Consider the following 21,869-nt stretch of genomic DNA (forward strand, 5'->3'; position numbering starts at 1 on the left):
TGCGAACTCCAAGTCAGCGCCATCGGCGTCTGGGTGAATCAGTGGAGACCGTGCGGCGGGCGAGAGAAGCTGGGAGGCCAACCGGGCGGCAAAGGGGATCCGGAAGCGGGATAGCAGCCATATGCAGAGCAGCGGCGGTTCAATGGCCTGGGCGCCACCTGCAGTGGTGACGGCGGCTGGACAAAGCTATTGTTGCAGTCTTGGCTGATCCGCAGCGGGGCGGCAGCCGGGACTTGGATGCGTGCTGAGTGGTGGGTCTGGATGATGGGGCCTTGGTGAAACAGATGCGGGTGGCTGGGTGACGGCCACTGCGGGTGGGATCTGTGACAGCCGAGGGCGGCGCTTGGGCTAGAATGCGGCTTCCATGGCCTGGAAGGAGGCGACTGAAGTCCTTTGGTGGCTGCGAGCCGGCTGCAGGCACAGGCGTACGGCCTCTAGGCGACTGACAGGCTTTGTTTTACGGAACCGGAAGGCGGTTGCAAGCACGAGGGATCCGCATCGGTTTGTTTTTTATTATTTTTTAAAGAAATACTCGTGCCTTTTGACTGCCGAAGTGCGCTGGCGAGCGGACTTTGTACTTTCTTTTCCCCTCCTCATTTTGATCAGAGGTCGAGGCCGAGTCCGCAATCGCCTGCATACACACATACAATCACATGCTTCTTTGGCCGCTCTCGCGCGGCTTGTTCTTCTTCAGGGCCAATGGAATTAGGGTGAAGAGTTCATCCTGCTAACAACTGGAGTACTACGTCGATCAATGAGTGAAGAGGACAGCCAATTTTCCACCAAGGTGAATAATGTCATTACCGCAGCTGGGCGTTGAGTTGATTGAGGTATGAGAAAAAGCGGCGCGTCGACATCGCTGTCCACTGGATAAGAGGGAGGGGAGCAGTGTCCGGCTGAAGGCCAAGGCATGCAGAGGTGAGACATGGCGGGCGGAAGGCGGAGTTAGGATACGGTACGCCCTCAGATCATTGCCCGTCTGACGATCTACATTTGCTCCAAGGCCTTGATGGCTCAGAAAAAGTTCAAGCTCAGCGAGGATTGATCGTCAAAGCACAGCACGCTCGTCCGGTCCAAGATGAGCTGTGGGTTCTGTTGGAATACAGGGGCTTCATAAGCCTTCAAAACAAGAAGGAGCAGGTGGCATGGTTAGATCCAAGTCACACAAGGACTTGACATGGAAGCTGCACCCCAGGGCAGAAGAGAGGGAAAGTCGAGGCCAAGCCTAGAAGCGCCCGCAATGAAGGCGACGCCGAGGCATGCGGCTTGCGGCTGTCTGAGATGGAGAAATGGACAAATGCGGATCAATTCAGAAAAAGGCGAAATGGCAAACTTGAATTGTCGCGGTGAAACGAGGCCGACGTCCAAGACCGCGCCATGTTTCGGGCTTTACGAGTGGCTGGCCTCGTCCCTGCATCCCGCGCGGCCACTCGGAGCGGCTAGCGAGACATTTCTGACAGCTGCCCAGGGCATCTCGCTCGCGCGCCTATCTCATCTCGCACCATGCAGTGCGGAGTCGATCGAGCTTCCACCGCGGCCTTCAGGCACCACACACACCTGCACATTGCGTTTTTAGGCTTTTCGCCTCCCTGTATGCTCGCCAACCTTCGACTCGATCTTCCCGATTCGGCGGCTGAGCACATGCTTCTGGACATCTATTCAACACGTTCCCGGCCCAACATCTCGGCCCTGTTAGACATCAGAGTCGTCGCGCGGTTGATGGTCAGCCACAAAGGATCGGGGACGAAATCATTTTATTTTTTTTCATTAATATTTATTTTAGCCCCGGAGTCGTGTCCGCATCCGAAACATCAGGTCCACGACGGTGAGCCGTTGCGACTAGCATTTGGCCCACCGATGTCTCACTTGCGATGCCACTAGCCTGAGCTCAGATGCCGTCGTGCCAACCATCCCTCGCCGCCGTTTTGTGTGGCTCCTCGTTCCCTCCAGCTTTTCCCAGGCCCTCAGACTGGGCGTGCCCAAGCTTCGGACTCCGCGTCAGCCCTGTCTCGCCTGTAGCACCACCATTTGCCAGCCGCGATACTTCCTCGAGCTGTGCAATGTCGACAATGTACAACCGCAGTTGCACGTTGGCACCGAATCTCAGTAAGCAATGTAAATAATTGACTCGACGGTCTAGGTTGAGCACGACGACTTGCGGAGATGAGCGTTCCCGCTGGGGTCGACAGAGAATCCAACCGAGATAGGCGAGCGTTGAAATCGAAGCCCGTCGGATCAATTTACGCGCCACTCGTGCACAAACAGCCTTTGGGCGCTGCGGGCGGAGTGCAAAGTAGGCCTAGATCGACGTGACACCCATCCGGACGCCTCATGCATGCGTCGCCTTGGCTTCTGTCCAAGCCCTTTCTGTCGGGTGGGGAGCCCCGCCCAACCGCATACGGCGCTGTCCACCGACCGCATCTCGTGTCTCCCCTGCCTGATTAAGCGCTCAGCCGCCCTTGCTCATGTGTGGCGGCGATCCGTCCTTGCCGCCGTGGTACTGCACTTGGTAAGAAGCAGCCACCTGGCATCGCTGCCGCCTCTTCGGCGTTCGAAAGCCTCGTTCTCCAGCCCGCACGGCCGCTGTTTCACGTTGTCCGTGGTTTGCAAATACGTTCCTGCCTCTTTCGGCCCGTCCACCCGGCACACTGGCGTCGCCTCACTGATCCGCATGCTGCCACCGTCAACGGCAACGCGGCTCACGGGTCCAGGCTCGAACAAGCCAAGTGCCGCTTACAAGCTTTGCGTGGACACAAGCCACTTGCAGAGTCGGCTTCCATATATCCCTCGATAGCCAGAGGGTGAATCAGAGCGTCCGCGTCAACCCAGCCCTCCAGCCTTTCAGCTGGCCATCTCCTTTCAAGTCTTCGCGACTCTACCTCCCTTCGTCTATCCACATATACCCAGCGGACCCAACACATCATCCAACCTACCTGCCCCCTGTAGTCAACTTCTCTCATTTGCATACCCACGAAAGCATCGCAAGGCGCGACTGCATCCACTGCATCTTTGCCAAGGAAACGACCGCTGGCTCTCCAAGATGGCAGGCTCCATTTTCACACGGCTCTTCGGCCAGACGTCGGCATGGTACTACTCGTGGACGCCGATGATCATGCTCGTATGCTACTGCATGCTCTCCTTCTTCTTCTACCTGCTCATTCCCGCCGGTCTGCACCGAGCGCTGTGGTACACCTTTGTCGCGCTGCAGACGTTCACAGCGCTCTCGGTGTCGACCGAGGCGATGCAGAGCATCCGACCCTCGATCAACGCGCGCAAGGCGTGGCGCCACGCCAAGGTACACGGCTTCAAGCTCGAGGACGGACAGGAGTGGCCGATGATCGACGTGGTGCTCGTCGCCTACCTGCCCAACGAGCAGGAGATCATCATGCGCCAGGTCAAGTATGCGCTGCGCGAGCTCAACTACCCAGCCAACCGCATGACGATCAACGTCTGCTACAACACGCCTTATCCCATCGAGCCCGTCGAGACCGAGCTGCGCAACCTGGCCAAGGAGCGATCCAACCTGCGTATCGTCAAGGTGCCCAAGTCGACGTCCAAGGCGGAGAACATCAACCACTTCCTCACGCTCGAGTCCAAGGGCGAGATCATCACGCTCTACGACACCGACCACTACCCGGAGCCGGATGCGCTCCGCTGGGTGGCTAAGCGCTTCATGCAGGGCGGTGTGGATATCATCCAGGGCCGATGCTGCATCTACAACTACAGCGAGACGTTCATGACCAAGCTCATCGCCTCGGAGTTTGACCTGATCTACGGCGTCATGCACTCGGGTCGTGCCGAGATCCAGGGCTACGGATTCTTTGGTGGCTCCAACGGACACTGGAACGCGTCGCTGCTGCGAACGCTGGGTATGCAGAAGCACATGCTCACCGAGGATATCGACTCGTCGATGCGAGCCATCATCTCGGGTGCACGTATCGAGTACGATCTCAAGGTGCTGTCTTACGAGCTGGCGCCCGAGACGCTTCCTGCGCTGGTCAAGCAGCGTCTGCGATGGGCGCAGGGTTGGACGCAGGTGGCCTTCCGACACGCCATGCCTTCCATGCGTCGCGGTGCGTACTCGGACAACAACAGCTGGCGCTCGCGCGTGGGTCTCTTCCAACTCCTCCTCTACCGCGAGATCTACTTCTACATCAACTCGCAGCTCGTCTTTATGCTCGCCTCGGGCATCTGCTACAACATCCCCACCCAGGGCCTCAAGCGCTACTTTGAAGACTTTGGCGGATACGCGCTCTCGATGTTCGCCCTCGCCGTCAACCTCATCTGCCTCGGCCTGACGATTTGCATCCAGGCCAGGAACAGGTCCCACTTTACGCGCATGGGTGGTATTTTGCTCTTCGCAGCTTGCACCCCCATCTGGTACTCGGTCACCTCGCTCATGGCCATCTTCTGCCACTTCCGCGAGTTTATCAAGTTCGAAAAGTGGAACCCCACCGCACGTACCTCGGCCAACTCCAAGACCGGCACCGCGGCCAACAACTCGCGCCAGGGCTCCAACACCAACAGCGTGGTCAACTGAAGCGAACGTCTTGTGTCTTTGTGTATATCACGGATTATCATAGTGAAAGCAACATTATTTCCTCCAGCTTGTTCCATTGCATGAGGTGTGGTAGATAATTTAGGCGGTGGATTTGGGGATGTCGAGGCCGTAGGAGGCCATTTCCTCCTGGACGAGCTTGCCGACGTCGGCGATCGCGTCTGCCATGCGGATGCCAACTTCGATCCACATTTGGCGTTTCTCGAGTGCCGAGCTAGTATCGTCCCTCCAAATGGCGCCGGCATGACCGAACATCTGGCCGGGGGGCGTGTTGAGGCCCGCGATGAACCCGACGATCGGCTTGGTAAACGTGCCCTTACCGCCTTTGGGCTGCCTATACTTGGAGTTGGGATCGCTGAGCAGCGTGTATACCTCCTCTTCCATCGTTCCGCCGATCTCGCCCGCCAGGACGATGGCGTGAGTTTCTGGGTCGTTCATGAGGAACTCGAGTGCCTCGACGGTTCGTGTGCCGGGATAAAAGTCGCCTCCAAGCCCGAGGATGTAGCTCTGTCCGAGCGGTTTGGTGGCATAGGCAGCTTCGTACGATAGCGTTCCCGAGCGCGAGGCAATTCCTACCGGCCCGGGCGCAGCCGTGATCATGGGCGAGATACCCATCCTGCATCCGCGCGGATTGCAGTATCCGGGCGAGTTGGCACCCACCAGCCGCGACTTGCTCTGTGAATGCAGCGCCTCCATCACGCGGAATTGATCCTTGACCGGAACGCCCTCTGCAACGCTGACAATGAGCGGGATCTCGGCTCGAATCGCCTCGATGATCGCATCCGCCGCCAGAGCGGGTGGCACAAAGACCGAGGTGGCATCCACCTTGATGCCCGCATCGAGCACCTCTTGGACCGAATTGAACACGGGTCGACCACCGAGGTGCTTGGTGCCACCCTTGCCGGGAGAGACGCCGGCAACGACGTTGGTGCCCATGTCGAGCGAGATTTGCGTGTGCACGGTCGATGCTTTGCCCGTGAAGCCCTGCACGATCACGTTGGAGTGGGGGCCGGCGGCGAGGTTGCCAATCGTATCTGCGTAGCTGCTGCGAGTTGCACTGGTGGCGAGTCCACGGCGCGAGGCAGCAGCGAAGCTCTTGAGCAGACCCATGCGCAAGCAATGTGGCCGCGTCGTTCGTATCGAGTGGCTAGCTAGCATCGTCGAAGAGCAAGTGAAGGGCACTGTTCAGTGAGCGTTCCGGGAGCGATGTGCGACGAGTCGTTCCGTTCCGCTTTGTGTCTGTAGGGGAGGTCAAGGTTGTGTGGCGAGTCCAAGTGGGTCTTGCATCGGCGGTCTATGGTGGCAGGATGAGCGGGTATGCTGACCTGCGGAGGAAGCGGAGCTGCAGCTCGACACCGGGTCTGTGCTGGCTCATCGTACACGGCTGTGTGGAGGGAGGACGTGGGACAAGAGTTTGGCTGTTTGGCGCCCACGTCCAACGCAGTACATTAGGGCCGCACCTTGGCCGTGGGCGGTGCGGGGAAGTGGTCGTTTCGGCGACCGAAAGCGATGTCGTAAATTCGCAGTTTGCCGACGCCGATTTATCGCCGCACTCTGCCTCGCACAGAGCATCGACCATGCATAGAGCGGTGTCTTGCTCCACACCCCCGCCGTCATCCGCCCTCGCTAACGGCACTCCATCCTGGCACTCACTACTTGACCAGGCCTGTCCTTGAAAAGGGTGCATCTTGTCTTGGTGGTTGTGCGACTCAGTCAGGCTCCATCACTGCTTTCGTCACTGCCACCAACGGTTTTCTCGAAACGACTCCGCAGCTCACATCACCTTCGAGTCGTGTACAGGAACACGATGCTATCGAGATCGGCAGCCAGCTCTGCGCTAACAACCAGGTGGGCGATGCGCAGAGCCGTGCGTGGGTCACCGCAGTTTGGCGTTGTCCGCGGTCCATCCTCGATTCGAGACTTCCATCTTCAAGCCAAAGAGATCCCCACCTTTCTCAGCGAAGTCGGCGCGACACTTCCACGCTCAGTGTCAATCGAGGTCGGTGAAGCCTCAAATGCGGACCAAGGCGTAGCGGTGCTCATCTCTGCTGACCGTGACCCGCAATCAAGCTGGCCTGGCTCCCAGGCCAAGTCCGGCGCCAAGTTCTACGGCCCTAGCATCGTCTCCGCCCCCCTCAAGTCGCTTTCTTCGCTCGACTCGACGTTCTTTGGCAAAGGCGGGCTTGGCCTGCTCAAGCTTCGACGCGAGGCTCCCGAATCAGTGGCACAAGCTGGAGTTCGATCCGGCGCCTCCTCACTCGACTCCCGGCAGCTGGAGGCTCTTTCGCACGGGCTGGGTGGCGATGCAGGTACGGTGATCGAGCAGATGTGGAAGGTGTTTGACCAGCAAGAAGGGCTCTGGTTCTCCTTCACGCTCGTTCCGGCCTCGGACGGTATCCGAGTTGTCAAGCCCTATCTGGAGTTCGACGACTTTGCAGTGCGACGTCAGCCACAGCTCAAGCCGTACTTCGAGTCGCGCCCGCGCAACGCCAACACGGCGCGCGCCGAAGACGGCGGACTGTTCTACGTCAAGCTCGCAGACGTCGATGCGCCTACACCGACGCAACACGGCAGCAGCGATCTGCCCGAGGGCAACGTCGGATGCTTTGGCTACGGCGCTGGTAATGCAATGGCGACCATGGATGGCCTCAACAAGGCAGGTGGAAGACCAGCCAACTTCCTCGACGGCGGTGGAGGCGCAAATAGGGTCAACGCCAAACTCGCCGTCGAGACGCTCAACAGAGACCCAGCGGTCAAGGCGATCTTTGTCAACACCTTCGGGGGCATCACCAGGACAGAGTACGTATGCAACACCCTCCGCAGAGATATTCTCGAAGGCAATACTGACTTTTCGAATGATTCGTGCGGCAATTGGTCGACGGCGCAGCATTGTGTCGCAGGGCATCATCGATGCGGTCAAGGACGACAAGATCACCAAACCCATCGTCGTGCGCATGAAGGGCACCGGCTCCGAAGACGCCGCCAAGGTCGTGAGTACTTTCCCGCATCCACTCGAGTCGTGAGCCGAGAATATCGTACTGACGCTCTCGTTGCCCACGTTAGTTGCAAGCGTCCGGGCTCGAATTCGCCTTTCACGACGACTTTAACGCCGCTGCTGCGCACGTCGTCAAGGCTGCCAACCAAGGTCATCTGTGAGGAAGTCCAGCATTCCAGGAACATAATCGGCTAAAGTCTTCCATTATGACAGAGCGGGCACGACAGGGTTAAGAGGCGGGCATGGCAAATGGAGGTGTTCAGTCAAACGAAGGTCCGAGCGCGATGAGGTTGAAGTTGACTTCGTTCGGGTTCAGCGCCATCTGTTGTCGGATCCCGTGAGCATGCACAAGCCAATATTGTCAGCCTATGCATACATGTGTGGGGCGGGCGTTGCGTAAGGGTACTTACGTAGTGGTCCTTGACAAACTCGACAGCCACGGGGAGAAGGTCCTCCTGCGTGTTCACCTTCTTCCCCCTCGGCATGGGGCCCTTCCTGCCGCTGGACCCATCGAGCTCGACCAGCTCGCCATCCTTGCTGCGGACAAAGCAGATAAAGTGGAGCAGCACGTTGTCCAGGTCTTCTGGTGCCTGGCTCTGTCCCTGGCTCGCCGTAGCCTCGTGCACCGTCTGGAGCTCCTTGGAGTTGACCAGCACGTCTGCACGCTCGTTTGCATCCGAAGTCGCGCGCGCCTTCTGAAAGAGTGTATCCAGCGGCGAGCCTGGCTTGATGCTGTTCGCTGCATCCGAGTTGGCTAGCGCATGCAGCAGGCCGATGGTGCCGCACGCATTGCCGATGGTCTGCTTGAACCACAGGATGCCCGAGCTCGGATCGTCGGGCGACGCCGACGCGTTTTCGTCGTGTCGCAGCTTCGCCATCTCTTCGGTGAGCGGAAAGAGGAGGAGGACGGCAGATACCGGCTGGGGCACCATGGCAAGCAGGTCCGGGTCGGTGCCGTAGATGTCGTGGAAGGCAAACTTGGACGTGTCCAGGCCCATCGACGAGCACCAGCTGGTGAAGAGCTCCGGATTGGATTCGAGCGGCACCCACATGACGCGCTTCTGGGGAGCGGCGGCTGCAGCCTGATCGGACATGGCGATGAAGTGTCAAGAAGGAGGGAGACAGAAAGTGGTAGTGATGGCCGAGAGGAAGGCGGCAGAGAAGCGGCTGGGCTGGGTGCGAAGATGTCTGTGCGGCGGCAGGACGAGGTGGAGGTCAGAATTTTATGAAATGTTACATCGTTCAGTTGCTGCCGCAAGCTCGGGACTCGGCCTTGCGGACGCTAGGGACATGGGACCCTCGAAGGTGCCGGACATCCATCTTGACGACATCGACGAGAGGCGTAAATGGAAACTACCACACTGGCCTTAGTTGTTCGCCATGTCATCAGCAGGAGCGCGGCGGCCGCGTCAAATCACACCCACCTCACCTTCTCCCTCTCCCGAGCCGCAATCCCACACGGGCGCTAATGGTGCTGGGTCCGCCAAGACCTCCCAACCAGCAACAGCGCTCCCACCGGCGCAAGCCGAGGCAAGCGCGGCGATAGAGCCCGCCGACCCGACCGAGTCCGTGCGTGCGACGCTTGAAACCCGCGTGCGCGCTGTCGTCGATCTGCTGTACCAGCTGGCGGTGTGCTCGGCGGACGTGCAAGAGGGTTCGCAGCACCTGGTGGCGAACAAGGTGAACGAGTGCATCAAGGCGCTCGCCGAGCTGGACGCCACCAAGGACGAGCTGCACCGTGCGCACCTGATGGTGCCCCAGGAGGTGCTCGAGATGCTCGATGCGGGCAAGAACCCCGACACGCACACGCGGAACTTTGTCAGCCGTCTCGCGAGCGAAAACCAGTACAGCTACGGCCAGCACAACGCAGTCAGCAGCTACAAGGACGCCCTCGACGCAGCACTCGATCAGGCATTCCCCGAGCTGGCGACTGCCAGCAAGCCAGCGGAGGCGCAAGATCCATAGTTAGAGCTAGAAACAGTTCCGACGACCACGCGTCGCCATATACCCAACCTGTCACATGTCTCGGCTCACTCGTTCCCTCTCTCTCTCGAGATCGCAGCTTCAATCGCTCAGATCGCAATCGTCAATGTACTTGTATCCCCACACCGACTCTTCTGTTGTGTGCGACAATGCGATTCCGTTCGATTCCGCATAAACAAGCCGCGCTGCGACATCTCAAGGCTCGAAGGCCCACTTGCCCTGCAGCTTGGTTCCGTGGAGCTTCTCCGCGTTGGCAAGCACCTCGTTCCTGCCCTTGAGCTCGAGGCCCTTGGGACCCATCTCCTCGAGCCTGAATCCGCCAAATCCAGCGATCGGCTTGCCGGCGTCTTTGCCTTGCTGCAGCGTCTTGGGCACGGGGAGGGTGACGGGCATCCACTTTTGCGCGCCGCGTCGGTCCTCGCTTCTTAGCAGGCCGAGTGCAATCTTGGCCTCCTCGACGACCCAGCCGGCCGACCAGGGCTCAAAGGGACGTGCGTAGGCTGGCTCGTTTTCGTACCACTTCAGCTCCATGCGCCATGCAGCGGGCTTGAAGCCTCCCTCTGCGGGTTTCTCGGCGTGGGAGTGGCCGCCAACAGGGCAGGTCTTGCCCTGGTCAGCACGGATGCCCGAGGCAGGACAGACGCCGGGGATGCCTTCGCTGAGCAGGGTTTCGACGGAGAAGACCTTGCCAGCCTCGTCGGAGCCGATGGGGATGTTGGCGAGCGGCTTGGATCGCGGGAGCATGAGCGAGCCCACCACCAAAGCGCGCAGGCGGAAGAATGTGTCTTTGAAGCTCATCACCCATCCGGGCGCCGAGGGGTATCCCATAGCCTCCCGCAGACGCTCGTCCATGAGCGAGACGACGAGATGCGTCGCAAAGCCGTGCAGCAAGCTGGGCAGCGCATACATGAGCAGCGCGGTGGTGTGCTGCGCCACCTCGTGGTTGCACTGCTCGAACTTCATGTAGTTCCGCTCGTAGGCGAGACTCCATTCTATGAGCTCCTCTCGCGTCTCGGGGATGTTTTGGATGCCCATGCAGCGTCCGATGTGGTAGAAGAGCGCAAACAGCGCCTCCTTTTCGAGCGCGCTCGTCTTGCGCCACTCGTACCGGTCGATCCACTTGGCCGGCTCGATGATGAACACGCTCAGCGTATACAGCAGATCGTCGTTGGAGATCTTGCTCTTCCATCGGCCGTGTAGAAAATTGACGCGCGCCAACGCGATTGACGACCTTGGATCGTCCGGGTCCTCGCCAAAGTGCTCCCAACCCTGGCGGTCAGCTGCGGATGCACTCGACTCGCCGCCGTCCGGAAGATCGAGCTTGGGGACGGGGAAGGTCATGAAGGACTGGATGAGGCCCGAGGTATCGACGTATCGGCGACCGGCATTGTCGGCCTTGCCCAGCTGGCCCGTATGCAGGAGGAGTGACGAGATGGTCGGGATGCCGTACGTGCGGAAGAGCGCAAACTCGAGCGACTTTGTAAAGACGAAGGGATGATCCATGCTTGCGGCGAGTCGCACGATTCGCTGCGCATCGCGCACGCCGCGATACGAATCGATCATGCGCGGCTTTCCCTTGCTAGCGGGCTCGCCGTCGATGGCGTAGCGTCCGCCATAGCGCTGATGGATATGGCGGTAGTGCTTGTAGCGCAGCAGCTGGACGGTCCAGTAATAGACGGTGAGGACACCAAAGGCAATGAGCCACGCTTGCATTGTGTTTGAGTCAGTCCCTCAACGCCGGCCGTGTTGGATGGAAGGGATGGAGAGACGATGAGGACGGGACGAGCCCAAGTTGGTGCCAGTTTTATGCACGGACGGTGTGCAGGATTTGCACCGTGCGAGGGGGGCTTGCCCCAGCTAGCCGAGCCAGACCCTGCCATGCCAGTGCGCGACGTTGACCACTCGGCTTGCTTTGCCGTAACCCACTCGCCATACGGCCTCCTCTGCCGTCCCCCTTCGGATGTCTCCACGTCACTCTGGAGATGGCGTGGGAGCCTTAATTTCGGATGCGGCCTCCCGGAGTCGGGAAGACCAGCAGAGGAATGCAGCCTCGGATGTTCACCGCGGAAGTCGACGAGGTGGAAGGTGCGTTGGACTGCTTCTGTCAGGCATGTGATACCCCACAATACGCCCCGGAGAACTGCATCCGAAAAGAGGTGCTGCTTTCCGTGGGCTTTGCGTCCTTGCTGTACCGCCAGCCCGAGACGCTGGCGCATGAGATTGTTTGCCTTGCAAGACACGTCGAACAGGCTGCCAAGCTTGCGGGGGCTCGAGCCTAATGCGTGCAGATTTTCCCCGCATTCTCCAGCCACGCAGGGCGTCAAGGTTACCGCTGGTCCCTGGCTGCAGCTGCCGAATCATCGGGGGCGTATTCCCGCACCTGCCTTATCGCCGCATCATCGAACACGTTGACATGAAGGTCTCGGTGGGACTGTGAGGCATCCCTGCAGATCAAGAACCCTGCTTCCCTACGTACCGTGGTATTGGTGCTTCCGAATCGATGAAATCGAGCACCGCCCCAAGTGGGACGAAGGAAAATAATAGCTGCAAAAATGTGACCGCCAAAAAGGGTTGCGAAATTCATGAGCCCGTCATACAAGCTAATATCCTCCTTCCGCAATGATGCGCTCAAGTCAGCCGGTCCAGAATCCAGAAGGAGAATGCATTTCCTCGATTCGGCATTCAGGGTGGTGTTACACGCCCGGGCTATGCAGCCCGAGATGTTGTACAAACGAGACAGGAGAGGAGGCAAGAGGCGAAACAGGGAGGGCGCAATCAGGAGAATCCGGAAAACGAGTGTGACCAGGCACTTCCGTTTGCGCTGCCGGCACCGATGCTGTTGGGCGTGCCGGCGTTGGAGGCGACGTAGTCGAGCGGCGAGTGGTGGTGGTGCGAGTGATGGCCGGCGTGTGAAAGTGCAGGATGGTGCGGATGGGGGTGGTGGTGCAGCTCGTGCGGGCTATGGGTGCCGTGTTGCGAATGCGACTGTGCCGAGGCGTGGTGGTGCGAGTGATGCGAATGATGCGCATGCGAGCCGATGTCGGGCTGCGACGAGTGCTCGTCGGCGGATGACGTGTCGTGGATCCAGTGTGCCATGCTGCTGCTGCTAGCCGCCGCGTCCAGCGGTGCACTTGCGCCGCCCGTGTGCGGGATGTTGAGCGAGTCGGCAGCTGCGCCTTCTGCGTCTGCATAGGCGCCCGAGACGGCACGCAGCACCGAGTCGTCGTATGAGCTGGCATCCTGCGGGTGTTGCGGCTGCGACGGTGGTTGATGCTGTTGCGGCCGCCTGTTGGCGCTGGCTCGACCCACGCCTTTGCCTTCGCCCGTCTTTTCACGCTTGGCAGCACCTCCACCCGGCAGCCTGCTGCTGGGCACGCTCTCGTGCCTTGGCACGATGTCAATCAGAAAGTCGAACAGATCCGAACGACCGATGGCACCAGCAATATCCGAACGCTGGATGGTGCGTCGCTTGTGCTCCTCTGCGATCAGAAAGGCGCGGCAGGTGAGGTCCGAGATGAAGATCTCGCAGGCGCGTGCAAAGAGGATAGGTGCCTCGGCCGAGATCATCTTGACCTGGTCGTCGGCCTTCATGACCTTTTTGATGCGCGCCAGAGGCAGCTGGCCCTGCGTAGGCAAGCCAGACTTGAAGTCGACGACGTTGCCATCTGCATCACCACCCTGCTCGACAAGGTCCATCTGGTAGCGCCAGAAGGAAGCCTGGAAGTCGTCGAGGTCTTGCGATGCGTGCACCAACGGGCCGGACGCCGGGAGAGCGCTGGCCCCGCGGCTGGACGAGGCACCCACTCCGCCGCTGGCACCCATGTGGCTCGAGCTTGGCGAGTGGTGGTTCGAGTGCATCTCGCTGGAGGCTATGGATGATGCGCGGGAGCGTTTCTTGGCGGACATGGCGGGTCGTCGTGCAAGACGAGCAAGATTCGATCCACCTGGCGCTCGCGGAAGTGCGGGGAGCGATCCGAGCGTGTGGTGATGCGATGCGACTCGGACTTGAGCTGATGGAGCACGGTCGATGTGGCGCGAGCGTAGTTAGACTGCTGGATGCAAAGAAGGATGGTGGTGATCAAGACCCTGGGCGAGGATCGGGCGAGCGGCAGCAGGGCATGCATGCTCTCATGTCGCTTCCAGCTGAGCACATAAAAAACCGCCGCCGCAAACTTTTGGTGTGGAATTTTTCAGTCAGTCCCGACTTCCGAGGCGCGATCGACTATCAGATAGTAGAGCTGCAGCCTGTGTTCTTAAGGATAAGTGTTAGACCGCTATCATTTGTTCGCTTTTTTGTTCGAGCCTCCGGACCCTCACATCCGAAGAGTGCCCGCGGTAAATGCAACCGGTCGGGAGTGAATGCGGAACGCGGCGTGACGTATTCGTGCTTTGCTGCCAACGAAACGCAGCGGTAAGACAAGTTGACGTCGGGTGTTCTAGCCGGATCGGAAACCTGCCCACGAACCTGCGCAAAAGCTTTCCAGTCCAATCACGCATGGCCAGGGATGATGCTGCTGCTGCCTTCCAGAAGCATGCAACGTGGCGGATGATGGAGTCAACCTTGCGCTCAGCTCCCAGTGTGATGACTGGTTCGAGAGCTGAGCAAGCTCCGATCCGCGGCACCTGGCTTCCGAACCAAGGCGCATAGGGCTCACCTCCTCGGATTTGGCTTCCGCGCAAACTCCAGGCCCGGAAAGCCGGGATATGCAGATCCCAGCGTGTCGAACTAGCTCGCTCGCTAACTAGCTCGCTTTCTCGTCCAGAATTCTCCGTCTGGCTCGTCGTGACGGTCCTCACGGAGCCTAGAGCAGGCTTGCGATTGCTCGCTGTCATGGCCCTCCTCGTCGCCGGCAGGGGCAAGTGTTGTCTACGGAGAGGGAAAGCTCGGTTGGACGTGAATGAGCAGACGGAAGCAGGCACAGCCGGCTCAAGGCACAATCAGCGGTGCGGCCTGGAAGCGCAGTGACGATGGCGACGCTTGATAGCGCAGGTTTTTTTTTTTGGTAAAGAGAAAAAGTGACTGATCCTTGTTGACTGCACTGTGTTCGGCTCCACACGATGTCAGTGCTCCACTGCCAGTTTGGGCGGCTGCCTTCCCGTGTCCTCGTGGCTACGACAGAGAGCGGCAGTGCTTGGCGTCACCCTGCTCGTCGGCCTCGGCGCTCCAGCATGCCTCGCTCAGCACTCGCGAGACCACACTGCGAGGGTTCTGTCTGGAGCCAAGTATTCCAGCGGGTCGATAGCCTCGCGCCCATATCAGTCCCGCCGAGCCGATGTGTCACCTGCCCCCGGTCCTCCCCTCCCCTCCACCCCAATCCTCCTTCCTCTCCTGTCTGTCCGTCCTACTCCATCTATTTCACGAGCTGCCGAGTCGTCATCCACCTCGTTGCTACCCCTAGCGACCGCCATCTGCCAGCTCTTTGCCCCGATAGCACCTCCACGTCCAGTCTCGACCGTGTGGGCTGCCATCGTTCCAACCAACCAACTCCACCGCCAGCCTGAATTTCAGCAGCAGCCATGCTCAAGCGCGCCGTGCAATCCCTCACCAAGGACTCGTCCTCCGGCGAGAATGGCCATGCCAAGGGTAGCAGTTCGCCTGTCACCGCCTCCGCCAACGGCACTGGCAGCGGTCACACCACGCCCATCCAGCCCCCTTCAGCCAAGTCGACGCTCGACTCGACCATGAGCGAGAGCACCGACAAGAAGTTCCGTCTCTCGCACATTTTCTCCGGCCACTCGCTGTCCGGCCGTCGATCCTCCTCGCGTGCCAGCAGCATGGACGAACCACGTCCCAGCGCCATCAAAAAGGCGCAGCGCATCGAGGAGAAGGAGCGCAAGGCCATCGAGCAGGAAAAGATCCGCGAAAAGATCGCCTTTGCCCGTCGTCAGTCCGACCTGCGCGCTGCCAAGATCGAGACTCCCGAACAGCGAGCGCGCTACGGTGACCACTACCCCGTCGAGTGGAACAAGGATCACGATCGCTGGGCCAGCATCGCATCCATCGCCGACGATGCCGAGACCGGAGACACCGTCACGGTCCGGGCGCGCATCCACACCATCCGCGACGTCAGCTCGCATCTCGTCTTTATCGTGCTGCGCCAGCAGATCGCCACCATCCAGGCTGTGCTCGCCGAGGAGTCCGACATCATCACCGGTCACATGGTGCGTTGGGCAAAGCGTCTCCCGCTCGAATCCATCGTCATGGTCCGCGGTGTCCTCCAAAAGCCGCGTGAGCCCATCACCGGTGCTACGACGCAGCATGCAGAGATCAAGGTGCACGAGCTCTACCTCGTCGCTCCCACTAAGGAGGCTCTCCCTTTCAACGTGTACGACGCCGACCTTGTCATCAAGAAGAGCGACGACCACGACAGCCCCAGCAGCGCCGATGCCAGCGGCAACAACACCGATACCGAGCACGACGGCCTGCCCCAAGACGAGAACCACTCGGTCGAGAGGCACGAGGGTCCCGTCATCACCCAGCGCGTCCGCCTCACCAACCGCATCCTCGACCTGCGCACGCCCACCGCCCAGGCCATCTTCCGCGTCAACGCGGCCATCTGCAACGCCTTCCGCTCCCATCTCGACAAGAGCGACTTTATCGAGATCCACACGCCCAAGCTCCAGGGAGGCGCCTCCGAGTCTGGATCGAGCGTGTTCATGCTCGACTACTTTGGCCGTCCGGCGTTCCTGGCACAGAGTCCGCAGCTGTACAAGCAGATGTGCATCGCCGCCGACTTTAGGCGCGTGTACGAGATCGGACCGGTCTTCCGTGCCGAAAACTCCAACACGGCGCGCCACCTGACCGAATACACGGGCCTCGACATCGAGATGGAGATCGTGCACTACTACGACGCCATCCGCGTCATCGACGGCATGCTCAAGAACATTTTCACGGTGCTGCGCGACAACTTCAAGGCGGAGCGCGAGCTGATAAAGCGCCACTTCCCGCACGAGGACCTTGTCTATCCCGAAGACACGCTCATCCTTCCGTTCGCGCAGGGCGTGCGCATCCTGCGCGATTCCGGCTTCGTCGAAGAGGACGGAAGCTTGCCCAAGGAGGACGAGGATCTGAACACGCGTGCCGAGATCCGGCTGGGCGAGCTGATCAAGGAAAAGTACAACACCGACTACTACATTCTGGACAAGTTCCCCTCGTCCGTTCGTCCCTTCTACGCCATGGAGGACAAGGAGAATCCCAAGGTGACCAACTCGTTTGACATCTTCATCCGTGGCCAGGAGATCTGCACGGGCGGCCAGCGCATCCACGACATTGACGAGCTCGAGGCCAAAATGCACCGCCTCTCTATTCCGGCCAAGGGCATGTCCGAGTACCTAGAAGGCTTCCGGCTGGGTGCGCCTCCGCATGCCGGATGCGGTATCGGTCTGGAGAGGCTGGTGATGCTCTACCTCAATCTGGGTGATGTGCGGATGGGCACGCTCTTCCACCGCGACCCGCGCAGTCTGCCGCTGCAGAAGAAAGTCGAGGACGAGCTGCGACATCCGGAGGCCAGCACCAACCCGCCGCCGTGGAAGCATCCGCGCGTGGCGCTCAAGGCGGACGCCGAGAGCGAGCTGCGCGACATGCAGCCGCTGGAGAAGCTCATCGCCAACTACGGCGATGCCTCCAACACGGCCTGGCTCGACGACCGATACAAGACCTGGAGACACCCGGATACGGGAGCGGCGGTGGGGTACTCGCCGTTCAAGGGGTATGCGATGATCATCGGCGACCCGCTGTGCGACAGGACGCAGCTGACGCAGGTGGTGTCGGCGTTCCTGCACTTCATCAAGAAGGAGGCCAAGCTGAAGCCCATCTGGATGATGGTGAGCGAGGATGTCGAGGAGATCCTTGGGGGTCGGTTGAACTGGTGTACGCTCTCGTGTGCTGCCGAGGAGCGTGTGGAGGATCCGGCCAAGAATCCGGCGCGCCACGATACCGAGATCCAGAAGAAGGTGCGACACGCGCGCAAGGAGGGTGTGCGCATCCAGGACTACGCGCTCAAGGAGGAGGTGCCCGAGGAGGTGGTGCGCGAGACGGACGAGCGCATCAACGACTGGCGCAACAACCGCAAGGGAGAGCAGGTGCACATGACCGACGTGCATCCGTGGCGCGACATGTCGCACCGCGTCTACTACATTGCGCGCGATGCCGGCGGCAAGGTGTGCGCCATGGTGGTGCTGCACCAGCTCTCGACGCAGCACGGATGGCACATCAAGTGGGCCCTCGACTTCCCCGGTGCACCCAACGGCACCATCGAGCATGTCATCCTCCATGCGCTCGAGAACAACGCAGGCTCCAAGATGACCTTTGGCGCGTCGGCCACCTCGACGCTCGTCGCCAAGCACGGCCTGAGCAAGATGACCGTCAAGGCGCTCACCAAGGCGTATTCGTCGATCGCCGAGCACAACCGTCTCACCAACAAGGGCGAGTTCCGCCAGAAGCTCGGCGCGGTCGAAGACAGGGTCTACATTTGCTACCCTCGCCACGGCTTGTCGCCCGCAGGCATTCAGGCGATCGTTGGATTCTTCAAGCAGTAGAGTTCAAAGAGTTGGACCTTTTCGCAAGGCATGGTGCGCCGCCGTATACCTATACACTCGGACGAGCATGCACTTGGCCGGCACACGTTCGCGATGTAAATAGCAGTGACTTTGCATATGCTTTTCTGACAGCGTGCGAGTGGCGGGGTTGGCTGTGCAGACGAAACGTGGGCGTTGCGCCGAGTTGGCCGATGCAGTGAAGGCAGCCACACGTCTGTTCCGTTCCTGATTCGCCGGTGATGCGGTTGCTTAGAGAGAGGGGGCAGATCAGGGTTTGCAATGGGCAGAGATGAGTCCACCCGCCGGCGAAGAAGGGACGGCGGCCAAGTGTCGGCGTTGAAAGCGTCGCTTTTTGACGTTTGGTGGGCACGTTCCATGCAGGCGTCCAAGCGAAACGTGCGCACCGCCCCAACCGGCGAATTCCGATCCGACGAGCGTTGCACACGCTCCTCATCCTCGTCCTGCTCCGTCGCACGCCGGTCTTCGCTTAGGCAGCGTAGCATAAATAGGCGCATCTGCCTCCTCTTGTCCTCGAGTGTAAGTTTCATCCTTTCTTCTGCTTTCATTAGGCCTCTCTGATTGGGACTGACTCGCTTTTTGGCATACGCGATGGTTTCTTCGTCCCACTTGGTTGCGCTGCTGGCGCTCGCATGCGGTGCTCAGGCTGCTCCTGCTTGGGTGGTGCCGTTCTGGAACCCGTTCGCGATGCAGGCCAAGAGCTATTCGTTCAGTGTAAGTGTCTCGCTGCTCACCAAGGCCCTGCGTTGCAAAGGCTGACTCGAACCCGCACCTAGCGGGCCTTTTCAGACCTACACGGGCTTCTTCAAGTACGACACGCAGGAGGGCACGTCGCTCGCGGCGGTGGCGCCCAACTTTGGCCTGCGCGACAATGTCACCTGGGACGGCCTGGCGCGTACGCTGCTGCAGCTCAACATCGACGGTGCCGCGCACGACGGCTCGTCGTACAAGCTCGTCTTTGCCGGACGACACGGTCAGGGCTACCACAACGTGGCCGAGTCCAAGTACGGCACGGCGCTGTGGGATTCGTACTGGTCGGAGCTCACCACGGACGGTAACTTGACATGGGGACCGGATGCTCGCTTGACGCCTCTGGGTATTCAGCAGGCGCAGGCGGTGCACGATGGTTGGGTGGCCGTGCTCAAGCAGCGTGACTCGGCTCCTCTTCCCACCAAGCTCTACTCGAGCCCGCTTAGCCGCGCACTCTCGACTATGGAGATCTCGTACGACCACATCCTGCTCAACAACCCCAATGCCACCATCGAAACCCCTGCGGCGGGTAACACGATCGACTCGATCCTCGGTGGCATTTTGGGAAAGCTCGGCGAGGCGAGGTACGTCAAGCCCGAGATCAAGGAGCTCTTCCGCGAAGAGTACGGCGAACATACGTGCGACCAGCGCCGGACCAGGTCTCAGATCGCCCGCGACTATCCGAACGTGCGCTTCGAGGCGGGATTCAGCGAGGAGGACCAGCTGTGGACGACGACGCGCGAGCAGGATGCGCACCTGGACGCGCGCATCCAGCAGGCCCTCACCCAAGTCTGGAACGAGGCGCAGCAGGATCAAGTCATCTCGCTCACCTCGCACTCGGGCGTCATGCAGAGCCTCTTCCGCGTGACGCACCACTACCCCATCAAGCCCAGCACCGGCGCACTCATCCCGCTCATCATCAAGGCCACACCCCAAAAGTGAAGAGACCACACCACACTAGAAAAGAGCAGCGTTTGGGGCTCGGACCGTTCTGCTAGATCATGCGTTTTCAAAGAAATGTTGATTGCTAAGTTACAAGATACGATGCTACGAACGGAATGTGCGGGGGGTTTAGTTCCAGATCTTGGCCGACTGCTTCTGCTTGCCGAGGTTCCACTTTTCGGCGCGCTCGGTGTCGATAAGAACAGCGACTTTGCCGTTGTTGTCGCCAGTAAAGAGGCGGAGGAAGGCGTCCTCTGCGCCGTAGACGCCGAAGGTGACGTCTTCGCGGTTCTTGATCTTGCCCTCTGCGAGCATCTGGGGGATCTCCTTCATGAACTGGCCGAGCCACTTGGGAATAAAGGAGCTGACAATGAAGCCCTGGTACTTGAGCTCCTTGGTGACAATGTTGAACAGGTTCTTGGGGTAGACGACGTCTTCGGGCTTGTCCACGTTGTAGCCCGAGATGTAGCCGCAGGCGACGATGATGCCGTAGCGAGCGGCGACGTTGATGTACGCCTCGAGCTGGTCGCCACCGACGTTGTCATAGTAGTAGTGGATGCCCGTATCGGCAGCAAAGGCCTTGAGCTTGGCGGGGAGGTCTTCGGTCTTGTAGTTGATCGTCTCGTCGGCACCGAGCGAGCGGACGAAGTCGCACTTTTCGTCCGAGCCCGCCGAGGCGATGACCTTGACGCCGGCCTGGTGGGCGATCTGTGTGACGAGCTGTCCGACGGCACCGGCGGCACCCGAGACGAACATCTTGTTGCCCGGCTTGAGGTCGCCGATGATCTCCTTGATGGACATGTAGGCGGTCATGCCCGCCATACCGGCGGCGCCGAGGTAGGTGGTGATGGAGAGGCCGTTGTTGAGGTGGGCGGCGTCGAACTTGCGGAACATCTTGGCGGCGTCGGCCGAGTGGATCGTGTACTCCTCGATGCCGAGCGACCAGACAAAGACGACGTCGCCGGCAGCGAGGCTGTCCACCTCGGAGCGCACGACCTCGGCGATGCCAATGGCCGTGACGGGCTTGCCAACCTCGTAGGCGGGGGTGAAGTAGCCGATGTCGCCCTTCATGCGGTTGCGCATGGTGGGGTCGAGCGAGACGGCGATGTTGCGTGTGAGCACGCCGCCGTTGAGGGGGACATTGTCGATGTCGAGCTCGACCGAGCTGGGCTTGGTGGTGACGCCGGGCTTGGGCAGGCCGGTGGGCTGCTCCTTGTTGAAGAGGACCTGGTGGTTGGTGACCATTTTTGATGCGAGTCGGAGGGGGGTATGGATGTGGTTAGAAGACACAAACCTGAGACTAGACGATCGGAGCTCTATATACGGTTGTACGACGGGGCCGTGGCAATTACGATTCGGCTATGGACTCAGGCATCCATCACGCACAGCTAAAGTCCGAGCGCAGGCCGCGCCACGATGGATCGTGCATGAACGGCGTGGCGAGCTTTGCCGCTTGTGCTGCCACGCGGCCAGGCTGTTGGCGTCATGGAAGCCGAGTTGGCCTGCAGGGAAAGGGCCGAGGAAGGGCGAGGAAGACGACCGGCTCGCCTGGCTGAACCGGCGCCGGCAGATCTTTGGCTGGCTTGGGCCGAAGCCGAGTCGCACCAAAAAAAAGGTCTGCAGAGGTGCAGCTGCTCGATGACACACGGTTCGACACACGGCCCAAGTGGTCCGCTCCGTCCGAGTCCCGACGAACTTGCCAGGATGCCTTCAATGTATTGCCGATCTGTCGATCTTACAAGATCCAATTTCGTACGGGAGGCCGCTCCGGTCGGATATCGGAGATGCACATCCGCGGCGTTGTGGAGGAAAAGGAGCGGCGGAGATTTCGACCTTCCGACTTCGGCTCGCAGCTGCAGTCACACAAGAGTCAGGCTGAGCGGCGTCGAGTTGCCGAAGACCAAGACTGCCCGTGCATGCAGGCCTTGATTGAATTACAGTTCATCAACGCACAGCTACCGACGTCTGTCAGCTAACTTACGCCGCCACCACCACCATTCGCGCAGCCACATACATACACCCTACTCTACGCCCTACCTCGAACCGCCTACAGTGTCGCACTCACTCGCTGCTGGCGATCAGGCT

General features: G+C 60.2%; 9 protein-coding genes across 9 annotated transcripts; 5 read left to right on the forward strand and 4 right to left on the reverse strand.

The window, feature by feature from the left end:
* Positions 1–1,503: 1,503 nt before the first annotated feature.
* Positions 1,504–4,540, forward strand: PAN0_003c1967 (glycosyltransferase family 2 protein; the record flags this gene model as incomplete). The annotated part of the gene is made up of 5 exons (XM_014802922.1): positions 1,504–1,691; positions 1,784–1,825; positions 1,882–2,106; positions 2,454–2,726; positions 2,908–4,540. The coding sequence occupies 5 exons, from the start codon at positions 1,504–1,506 to the stop codon at positions 4,538–4,540; spliced, it is 2,361 nt and encodes a 786-aa protein (XP_014658408.1).
* Positions 4,541–4,639: 99 nt separating this feature from the next.
* On the reverse strand, positions 4,640–5,668 carry PAN0_003d1968 (succinate-CoA ligase; the record flags this gene model as incomplete). The annotated part of the gene is made up of 1 exon (XM_014802923.1): positions 4,640–5,668. One exon carries the CDS (start codon positions 5,666–5,668, stop codon positions 4,640–4,642), a length of 1,029 nt encoding a protein of 342 aa, XP_014658409.1.
* Positions 5,669–6,365: 697 nt separating this feature from the next.
* Positions 6,366–7,714, forward strand: PAN0_003c1969 (malate--CoA ligase subunit beta; the record flags this gene model as incomplete). Its single annotated transcript, XM_014802924.1, has 3 exons — positions 6,366–7,357; positions 7,446–7,548; positions 7,622–7,714. 3 exons carry the CDS (start codon positions 6,366–6,368, stop codon positions 7,712–7,714), a joined length of 1,188 nt encoding a protein of 395 aa, XP_014658410.1.
* A 98-nt stretch (positions 7,715–7,812) lies between these two features.
* Positions 7,813–8,647, reverse strand: PAN0_003d1970 (ubiquitin carboxyl-terminal hydrolase L3; the record flags this gene model as incomplete). The annotated part of the gene is made up of 2 exons (XM_014802925.1): positions 7,813–7,875; positions 7,964–8,647. The coding sequence occupies 2 exons, from the start codon at positions 8,645–8,647 to the stop codon at positions 7,813–7,815; spliced, it is 747 nt and encodes a 248-aa protein (XP_014658411.1).
* Positions 8,648–8,783: 136 nt separating this feature from the next.
* On the forward strand, positions 8,784–9,518 carry PAN0_003c1971 (mediator of RNA polymerase II transcription subunit 10; the record flags this gene model as incomplete). The annotated part of the gene is made up of 2 exons (XM_014802926.1): positions 8,784–8,895; positions 8,947–9,518. The coding sequence occupies 2 exons, from the start codon at positions 8,784–8,786 to the stop codon at positions 9,516–9,518; spliced, it is 684 nt and encodes a 227-aa protein (XP_014658412.1).
* A 213-nt stretch (positions 9,519–9,731) lies between these two features.
* On the reverse strand, positions 9,732–13,442 carry PAN0_003d1972 (uncharacterized protein; the record flags this gene model as incomplete). Its single annotated transcript, XM_014802927.1, has 3 exons — positions 9,732–11,242; positions 11,353–11,811; positions 12,368–13,442. The coding sequence occupies 3 exons, from the start codon at positions 13,440–13,442 to the stop codon at positions 9,732–9,734; spliced, it is 3,045 nt and encodes a 1,014-aa protein (XP_014658413.1).
* A 1,611-nt stretch (positions 13,443–15,053) lies between these two features.
* PAN0_003c1973 (aspartyl-tRNA cytoplasmic protein) lies at positions 15,054–18,074 on the forward strand (the record flags this gene model as incomplete). Its single annotated transcript, XM_014802928.1, has 1 exon — positions 15,054–18,074. The coding sequence occupies one exon, from the start codon at positions 15,054–15,056 to the stop codon at positions 18,072–18,074; it is 3,021 nt and encodes a 1,006-aa protein (XP_014658414.1).
* Positions 18,075–18,683: 609 nt separating this feature from the next.
* Positions 18,684–19,784, forward strand: PAN0_003c1974 (phosphoglycerate mutase; the record flags this gene model as incomplete). Its single annotated transcript, XM_014802929.1, has 2 exons — positions 18,684–18,806; positions 18,882–19,784. 2 exons carry the CDS (start codon positions 18,684–18,686, stop codon positions 19,782–19,784), a joined length of 1,026 nt encoding a protein of 341 aa, XP_014658415.1.
* A 129-nt stretch (positions 19,785–19,913) lies between these two features.
* PAN0_003d1975 (alcohol dehydrogenase) lies at positions 19,914–21,029 on the reverse strand (the record flags this gene model as incomplete). Its single annotated transcript, XM_014802930.1, has 1 exon — positions 19,914–21,029. The coding sequence occupies one exon, from the start codon at positions 21,027–21,029 to the stop codon at positions 19,914–19,916; it is 1,116 nt and encodes a 371-aa protein (XP_014658416.1).
* Positions 21,030–21,869: the final 840 nt, after the last annotated feature.

The sequence above is a fragment of the Moesziomyces antarcticus genome (assembly GCF_000747765.1).
Source record: "Moesziomyces antarcticus DNA, scaffold: scaffold_v10003, strain JCM 10317, whole genome shotgun sequence".
NCBI classification, from domain to species: Eukaryota; Fungi; Basidiomycota; class Ustilaginomycetes; order Ustilaginales; family Ustilaginaceae; genus Moesziomyces; species Moesziomyces antarcticus.